Below are 9855 nucleotides of genomic sequence, written 5' to 3'. Positions count from 1 at the left end.
ACTTCAGGGTAAATAGGGGGATGTCACCTAATGATTACTTTCCGTGATAGCAACTGTAAGGGATTCAATGCTGTAAAGGAGATATGCATGTTTATACAACTTTACCTGAGTGCACTCCCCTGTCCATGGCACTGGGCAGGTAGGACTTAGGCAGAATGTCATAGTCTTACCTATCTGAGGAGTCAGAGAATGGAGTTTGGGCTGTCCGAGTGGTTAGAAGTCAAGATGGGAAATCCCTAAAAGGAGCAAACATAGAAACTCCAAAATCTGTGTATAAAATCCCCTCAGATCTTTGGCTGCAAGCAAGGCAAAAACCCCCATGATTCTAGGGCAAAGAGCTAGAAATCTGAAAGTCCCGAGTGGGTATTTCAGCAGCTGACCACCCAAAGGTCTCCTGAGTTCAAAGTTCAAGTCTTGCAAGAATAGAGTGATGTGGCAAACACTTCACAGTTTCCATTAAACTTCAAAAAGCCCACACCTTAGATTTAGGGACCACTTCCAGGACTAAGGGATTTGCCCTAAAACTAAGGATCAAGCTGAATAGATCCACCCTGACAAAGCCTACAATCAAGCCCCTTTAAGTATAAGATACTCTGTCATAACTTAACTGCCTTATAGAACAAAACTCAACACTCTTTAGAGGAAGGTGATAGAATTCAGAGTCCCTAACATGTATTATCATACAATAAAATATTAGTAGACAGGGAAAGAAACATGAAAATGTAAACCACAGTCAATAAAAAAATAAATCGGTCAATAAAAACAGATATACTCTTTGGGGGAAACAGACATACTGATGCCCCCAATGTTGAAACTAGCAAACACTTCAAGGTAGCTAAATTTGCTAAACTTACAGCACCTATAGTATAAATTTATAGTATCTATAAAATAGTATAAACCTACAGCAAAAAATGTTATAATTGGTGAAGAAATGGGACATTTCAGTGCAGATATGAAAACCATGAAGAAGAACCAAGGAGAAATGTTAGAACTGAAAAATACTACATCTAAAATTAAAGTTATTGAATGGGATTAACAGCAGATTGAATACAAAAGAAGAAATAATTCATGAACTTGAAGACAAGTCAAATCATTCAATCTGAAGCACGGAGAGAAAAATTACTGGGGGTGTGGGAGGAAGCCACAATAACATTTGGGACAGTATTAAGCAGTTAACAGACATGTAATTGGAGTCCTAGAAAGAGAAGCAAGTGAGACCAGTACAGAAAAACATATACAATATACTGGAAAAATTAACTGCACTAGGCACATCATGCAAATGGCTGAAAATAAAGTAAAAAAAAAAAAAAAAAAAAAAAAAAACTTAAAAGTGGCCAGAGAAAAAGGGCGTGTTATATACCAAAAAATGGGTAAGAATGAAAACTTCTCATCAGAAACAATGAAGGCTGAAGACATGCAACAATCCTTAACGTGATGAAAGAAAAGAGGTGTCTACCTAGAATTCTAAATCCAGCAAAAATATCCTTCAAAAATGGTTAAATAAAGACTCAGAAAAACAAAATCTGATAGAATTGATCTCCAACAGAACTAAGCTTCAATAAATTAAAAGAATGTCTCCAGGCTGAGGGAAAATTATTCCAGGTGAAAGCATAGATTTGCATGAAGGAATGAAGAGCAGTGGATAAGGTTCCCATGTGGGTAAATGTAACAGCTTTTTCTCCTATTTTTTCCTTTATTTAAAGTAAGAATATAACTGTATGATGGGGTTTATATCATAGCAGTAAAATATGATGACAATATCACAAAAGATGGAAGAGGATAAAATGGGATATATCCATCCCTAACTTACAGGTAGATTTTATTACGTCTCATATGCAGATTGTAATCTCAGAGCAAATCCACGCTGTCTGATACTCTTCCACTGTGCAATGCTGCATCAACTGAACTTTTTTTTTTCTTTTCTCTTTTTTTTTTTTTTGAGATAAAGTCTCACTCTGTCGCCCAGGCTGGAGTGCAGTGGTGCAATCTTGGCTCACTGCAGCCTCCACCTCCTGGTTCAAGTGATTCTCCCACTTCAGGCTCCCAAGTAGCTGGGACTACAGGCATGTGCCATCACACACGGCTAATTTTTGTGTTTTTAGTACAGATAGGGTTTCACCATGTTGGCCAGGCTGGTCTTGAACTCCGGACCTCAGGAGATCCACCTGCCTCGGACTCCCAAAGTGCTGGGATTACAGGCATTAGCCACCATGTCCAGCCAAGTGAACATTTTTGCCATTACTTGTTTACATTATGAAGTTAAAATATTTACGACTGTGTTTGCCATCATTATCATTTCCATCAAATCCATGAATAGAATGACAAATCCATGAAATTTTACAGGCTTGCCCTACTCACAACCCCTTCTGCAGAAAGCTGACAGAGTTGGGTCCTTCCCCATAATTTGCCCTGTCCTGAGGTATACGACCCTTCTATACTGTCCACAATTGATTGTATCAGGGATCTATGTCCTAGTTAAGGGGCATCATCCTTTCAGTTGGACATAAGGGAGGCCAGGCCGGGTGTGGTGGCTCACACCTGTAATCCCAGCACTTTGGGAGGCCAAGGCAGGCGGATCACTTGAGGTCAGGAGTTCAAGACCAGCCTGGCTAACATGGTGAAACCCCATCTCTACTAAAAATACAAAAATTAGCCAGGTGTGGTGGTGTGCATCTGTAATCCTAGCTATTCGGGAGGTTGAGGCAGGAGAATTGCTTGAGCACAGGAGGTGGAGGTTGCAGTGAGCCGAGATGGCACCACTGCACTCCAGCCTGGGCCACAGAGCAAGACTCTGTCTCAAAAAAAGTGGGGGAGGGAGGCGGGGCTGGGTGTGGTGGCTCACACCTGTAATCCTAGCACTTGGGGAAGCCAAGAGGAGTAGATCCTGAGGTCAAGAGTTTGGGACCAGCCTGGCCAACATGGTGAAACCCCGTCTCTATTAAAAATACAAAAAAAAAAAAATTAGCCGGGCGTGGTGGCACATACCTGTAGTCCCAGCTACTTGGGAGGCTGAGGCAGGAGAATCACTTGAACCTGGGGGGTGGAGGTTGCAGTGATCCAAGATTGCAGCTCTTCACTCCAGCCTGGGTGAAAGAACGAAACTCCGTCTCAAAAAAAAAAAAGGAGGCCAGTAGCCAGAATAATCTGCACCCTATCAGGGAGCTCTATTTTGGATTATAACTAATAGAATCAATCCGATCCTCTTTCAGGGACTATAGAGAACAAGAGAAGTAGCAAAGGGGAAAGTGGGCAGGGAAGCTGGAGAGCACATGAATAAGAGGATGCACATTGTAACTACAGGGCAATAGACATCCACTTCAAAAGCAAGGACTCAACCCAGCCGTCTAAGCTGCTGGTGTTCACTACATGACAAAGAGCCATTTTTTTCCAGCTCTCCAAGAAGTTGTGCCTCTGATCAAGTATTAAAATAAGCCTCCAGCATTTAAGATAATGTCAATGTGACTTTGTTCCTTGTAACTTAAAGGAGGCAGCCCGAATTCATCATAAAAAGAAAAATGCAGACCTGCAATATACAGCACATTAAAATAAATAAGTCAGGCATAAAAAATACCACATAAAAAAAATTATACAACCCGAAGTCTAGGCTTTGACATTTACTTTCATAAAGGGAATAAGAAAAATGTGCAATGAAAATTACTCTATAGTTGTTCAAAAGATAAATGAAAACGTGAATACTTAAGCACCCACAGAGTTTGCTCAATGGCATTTAAAAAGCAAGCATTCTTCAAACTAGAATTCAAGAATCAAGGGTAAGTTAGGAAGGCATTAGTAATTATGCTTATTTTCCTGGGCTCTTTACATCAAAATGAAAGTAATTTCCAGCCCATAAAGCTCATTTTTAAAGATACCGCAATTAAAGATATTTTCTCTCTATATACATGTGTAAATCTTTTGTCATAACCAAAATAGGTTATTGGAAATAAAATATGTGTTGTAGCCAATTCAAGCTAAAAAAAAGAAACCTGGGTCTCCTTCAGTTGTCAAGCCATGAGAGCTTGGTCTCACATCAATCTGAAGATCTGTGTAAACACATAAGCTTTCAATTATTATAACTTTAAAAAGCCGCTTCAAAAGTCACCACATAATTACTTTGGTTTCCTTGGCATCCAAGTACTTTTTAAAAGCTTACTTTTTAGCTGTAATTATTTTGAAGTTTAGCGTTTGTATCTTTGCATTTCCATTTCCAAAGCACTCTGCAGTTCTTATTTTTGAACAAGTCAGTAAAATAGTTTTGTAGCACTTTAAAGTTTTTAACGTAGTTCCCTAATAAATCGCTGTTCTGAAAAATCCCTATATAAGACAAAGCCTTTGCTCAAAAGTTTGTTCATTGTCTTTCCTTTTGCTTGCAAATGGTACAACTGTGTCTGTCTCAGGAAACAATCACTTTAATTGGGTATTAAAGAGACTGGGAATGTTTCTCCTCATTGAATATATCCACTCACAGTTAGCAAAACTTTGAGTTATTAAGACAAAGGGGTTATAAACCCAGATGGGATCTTGGATGTGCTTACAACATAAACTCATAATAGTACTACAAAAAAAAAACAAAGATGACACTATGATTTCTCATAGAGAACTGCATATTCCCAGGGTAGTTTTCTTCTGAAGAAATTAGGATACTTTACTTCCAAAGTGAAAAATATTCCCCTAATTAAGCATCCATACAAGCTGCATTTTCCTTATGACTCCACTTTTTATTCATGGGTTTTAAGATACCCCAAATAAACCTGGTATATAACATTAATACTACTATAATTCTAATTATCTACTTTGAACAACACTTTCATATACTGGGATTTCTGGGAGTGGTGTGATTTTAAAACACAGTGTATGTTTATATACACTGCCACAACCCTTCTCCCACAAAATATTAATTTAGCAAATATTTAATACTGAAATCATGCCTTTATCACTTGGTACAGTTATTATAATTAAGTTGGCAATATAAGTAGCTTAATAGATAACTAGTATTTGGACTTCATACTTTAATTTTGAAAACTCACTGTAAAACAGATATGTTCTATTTGAACTCTGTTCAATGAACTTCAATTTCATATTTAAAGCAAGTCTATCAACTGATTCATACCTTATCTTCAACATATACTCATGAAAAACTCACTATTGCGGCCGGGTGCGGTGGTGCACTCCTGTAATCCCAGCACTTTGGGAGGCCAAGGCAGGTAGATCGCTTGAAGTCAGGAGTTTGAGACCAGCCTGGCCAACATAATGAAACCCCACCTCTACTAAAAATATAAAAGCCGGGCATGGTAATGCATGCCTGTAATCCCAGCTACTCGGGAGGCTGAGACAGAAGAATCGCTTGAACCCGGGAGGCGGAGGTTGCAGTGAGCCAGGATCATGTCACTGCACTCCATCCTGGGTGACAGAGGGAGACTCTGTCTCAAAAAAAAAAAAAAAAAAAAAAAAATTAGCCAAGCATGTGGTCACACACCTGTAGACTCAGCTACTCAAGAGGCTGAGGGGGCAAGATAGCTTGATCTCAGGAGATTGAGGCTGCAGTGAACCAGGATCACGTCACTGCTCTCCAGCCTGGGTGACAGAGCAAAACCGTCTCAAAAAAAAAAAAAAAAAAAAAAAAGGAAAAAACGGAAACCTAGGTATATGAAGCCATCACGGAACTGATGTACTATATAAGCCAGAGCCAGCCTTTGTTGGAACTCACCTGATTTTAATAAATTTTCCTTCTCGTTTAAGCCATTTTGAAGTGGAGTTTTACTGCTTATAGTTAAAAAAGTATCTTTCTGGATTTCCACGTGTTGGCTTATATAAAAAAACTGAAATTATAAGACTGAGCCCTGTGTTTATAACTCAGAAGCATGACTTACTAACTTTGTGAATGGGGGCAGGGCACTAATCATCTTGAGGTACAAGTGAAACAATAGCATGTATTTTATAAGTACAGTTATGAAAAAAGAGAGGGCAACTCAGTGTGTTAGCTGTACAATGTCTATAAACTTTTAACAGTCAGAAAAGTTCTGGCAAACAACCTAGTATATCAACTGGGGCCAATAATGGACCTACACCCCAACCCTAGAATGTTTAAATCCAAGATGCTCCACCTAATGTCTACATTATGAAAACTGCCCCCTCTATGACCAAATATATTTGAAGTCAAAGGAAACAATTGTGACTGCATGAATGCTAATAAATGAAAATTTTATTTGGGTCAGCATTAGCATTCTGATTTTTAAAGATTAGATATAGAGATATCACGAATTTGATCTTCAACCCAAACTTTTTTTTTTTTGAGACGAAGTCTCACTCTGTTGCCCAGGCTGGAGTGCAGTGGCACGATCTCAGCTCACTGGGTTCACACCATTCTACTGCCTCAGCTTCCCGAGTAGCTGGGATTACAGGCGCCCGCCACCAAGCCTGGCTAATTTTTCGTATTTTTATTAGAGACGGGGTTTCACTGTGTTAGTCAGGATGGTCTCGATCTCCTGACCTCGTGATCCGCCCACCTCGGCCTCCCAAAATGCTGGGATTACAGGCATGCAACCCAAACTTTAAATCCCTTAATAATACCATGCTGGAAAACAGCATGAAGTATAATCAACTGTGAAACAGGTTAAGGCTGGGTACAGTAGCTCACACCTATAATCCCAGTACTTTGGGAGGCTGAGGCAGGAGGATAGCTTGAGCCCAGGAGTTCAAGACCAGCCTGAGCAACATAGCGATACTCCATCTCTATTAGGGGAAAAAAAAAAACCGTTGAGCCAACAACATGATAGGGATATGGTCTGCTATTGGCAGCAACTCAAACAACATGGCTCAAGCAATCTCTATTAAAATGTCTGGAACAAGAAATTAACAGAGTGGCATATTCATGAAGCTACAGATTTTTTTTTTCTGTGAATATCAACTATTCTGTACCAGAGACACATTCTGAAATTTACATTATTAAAGATTTTATTAGAAAGTACTTAAATACTTAATACATTAGTATTTAAGTACTTGTTAGTACTCAGTTAATTAGTATTTAGTAATAATAAACAAGCACTAAAGAATATTTAATTGCACAAGTAGAAAATACATTGTGAACTTCCTAAGTTATCAATCACATGTTATGAGAATGTAAGTTTTATGTATTAAAAAATAAAACAAGGCAAAAACTTTATTGCACTTAACAATATACAAAATAGAAATATACAAAATAAAAAATCCATTATCCGACTGTAGATACAAAATAATTAGTTATTTGCATGTAATAAACATTAATATTTTAATAAAAAATATTTTAAATAAAATAGAATAGTATTACCAGACTGTACTAGGACAGTATAGTATCACAAAACGTTATAGGAAATAGTAACAATCTGCGAATAACAGAATTTTTTCTATTACATACTAAATACAAGTTTTATCTCCATTTATGCAAATCATTAAAGAAAATGTTAAAGAATTCTTATTCTAATTTTTTGTACTTTTATTCTAGAACTACGTATTGCAATTTCCAAGAAATAACCTACAGATTCCCAGAAGGATTTTTTTAATACTGGCAGTCTTCCTGTTCAATACACAAAATATCAATCTTTTCTTCTGTCAGAAAACTCAAAATTAAAAACTACACCAGGCTCTTTGTTCAGTGTTTTCTCCTCTTCTTGGATGCAGTGAACTCTAAAGACATAAAGTTTAAAAGTCAGTCAGATCTAAAAACAAAAAAAAAAACAACTGACACTTACATGATAATACCTAATTGATAATATACATTTCAACTACATAGACATCTAACTGGTACAACACAATAAGAATGCCCTCACAGCAAAGACACAACAAAAAAATCTTAAACCTGACATATTCAAGAATTTTTTCTTCAAAATGATACAGCAGTTTAAAACATACTATCGGCCAGGTGCAGTGGCTCATGCCTATAATCCCAGCACTTTGGGAGGCTAAGGTGGGTGAATCATGAGGTCAGGGGATCGAGACCATCCTGGCTAACATGGTGAAACCCCATCTCTACTAAAATAAATACAAAAAATTAGCCGGGCGTGGTGGCACATGTCTATAGTCCCAGCTACTCAGGAGACTGAAGCAGGAGAATTGCTTGAACCCAGGAGGTGGAGGTTGCAGTGAGCCAAGATCGTGCCACTGCACTCCAGCCTGGACGACAGAGCGAGACTCCATCTCAAAACAAACAAACAAACAAACAAAAAAACACATAACAACAAAAAATACTACCTCCATTAAGGTAGTAAGATCTCAATCCTATTGCAATATCAATCTATTGAGATAGTGGCCCTTAGTCATTCTAAATCCTAATTAATAATAAGTTACTGTGAAGTTGTTTCATATGGGTACACCCTCCCTATAATTATATGAACCCAGGGTACTAGATCTCAAAGGTATTTAGGCCAGTACTAAGAAGAAGAAAATGACTAAGATTTCAATTTCATTTCAATTAAACCTAGAAATGTAACCCAAAACACCAGTACCACACATCATTCTGGCTACCACAGCAGATGCCAGAACCAACACTCGAATAATTGTCCACCTAGAAACAGCACGAACCTAAAGTTTACTGATCATTAAAAGCAAAGAAAGTAATAGAAAACACAAAAACATGAAAATTACAAAAGATGTGGCAAAAAGAAATATTCCGGCCGGGTGCAGTGGCTCCCGCCTGTAATCCCAGCACTTTGGGAAGCCAAGGCAAGCGGATCACTTAAGGTCAGGAGTTCAAGACCAGCCTGGCCAACACGGTGAAACCCCATCTCTACAAAAATACAAAAATGAGCCGGGCATGATGGTGGGTGCCTGTAATCCCAGCTACTTGGGAGGCTGAGGCAGGAGAATCGCTTGAACCTGGGAGATGGTGTTTGCAGTGAGCTGAGATCACGCCATTGCACTCCAGCCTGGGTGACAGAGCAAGACTCTGTCTCAAAAAAAAAAAAAAAGAAAAGAAAAGAAAAGAAAAAAAAAATATTCCCCACCAGTGAAAAACAAAAGGGAAATGGCAGAAAAAGAAAAAGAGAAAAGACAAGTAAAAAAACAAATTAAGATGAAAACAAATTCCTAAGCCAGGCACAGTGGCTCATGCCTGTAATCCCAGTACTTTGGAAGGCTGAGGCAAGTGGATCACTTGAGCCCAGGAGTTTGAGACCAGCCTAGGCAACACAGTGAGACCCTGTCTCTACAAAAAATACAAAAATTAGCCAGGCATGGTGGCATGTGCCTTCAGTCCCAGTGACTCAAGAGGCTGAGGCGGGAGGGGAGGATAGCCTGAGCCGGGGAGGTCGAAGCTGTAGTAAGTCACTGTGATCGAGTCACCGCACTCCAGCCTGGGCAACCCAGCAAGACCCTGTCTCATGAAAAAAAAATAAAGAAAACAAATTCCTGGAAGAGAGCAGCAGTCAGGATTAGAAGTACTGGAACACTGTCCAGATGAAAGCAGGTCAGAGGTCTGACAGAGACATCTCTACAAAGATGAAACTGATAGGATACCTAATGGGTATCCATACCATTCATTTATTGTATTATCCCTGACTTTGAGATGTCATTAATGATATGACTAATACTGAAATTCTCCAATGGGTCAAAGATGAAAGGATCACAAGAACACACAGCAAACTGTCATGTTCCTCAAGGGTTCTAAACCTTGATGCTCTACGAGTATAAGTTAGTTTACTTGACTAGTTTGACCAAATTTTATCTGTACCTGTTCCACTCAAACTTTCATTCTCTTCTTCTTCTGTAATTACAGGCATACTCAGACTTAAAGGTTTATCTTCCTTGTGTATATTCTGCACATTGCCTAGAAATATTTAGAAAATGATTTTATATGAAAGCAAAGAATATTATAATCTTTGAGAA

General features: G+C 38.5%; 1 protein-coding gene across 1 annotated transcript in view; it reads right to left on the bottom strand.

Moving 5' to 3' along the window:
- Window positions 1-6933: 6933 nt before the first annotated feature.
- Window positions 6934-9855, bottom strand: part of SNAPC1 (small nuclear RNA activating complex polypeptide 1) — a 33049-nt gene continuing 30127 nt past the window's right edge. Inside the window, exons 9-10 of the mRNA XM_003339262.4 lie at window positions 9701-9796; window positions 6934-7659 (exon numbers count right to left, since the gene is read on the bottom strand). Coding sequence (XP_003339310.1) covers window positions 7625-7659; window positions 9701-9796 — 131 coding nt within the window. The 3' untranslated portion in view covers window positions 6934-7624. The remainder of the gene's footprint in view (window positions 7660-9700; window positions 9797-9855) is intronic.

This window comes from Pan troglodytes, chromosome 15 (genome assembly GCF_028858775.2).
Source record: "Pan troglodytes isolate AG18354 chromosome 15, NHGRI_mPanTro3-v2.0_pri, whole genome shotgun sequence".
In the NCBI taxonomy this organism is placed as follows: Eukaryota; Metazoa; Chordata; class Mammalia; order Primates; family Hominidae; genus Pan; species Pan troglodytes.
The sequence above is the reverse complement of the archived record's forward strand: the minus strand, read 5'-3'. Positions and strand labels throughout refer to the sequence as shown.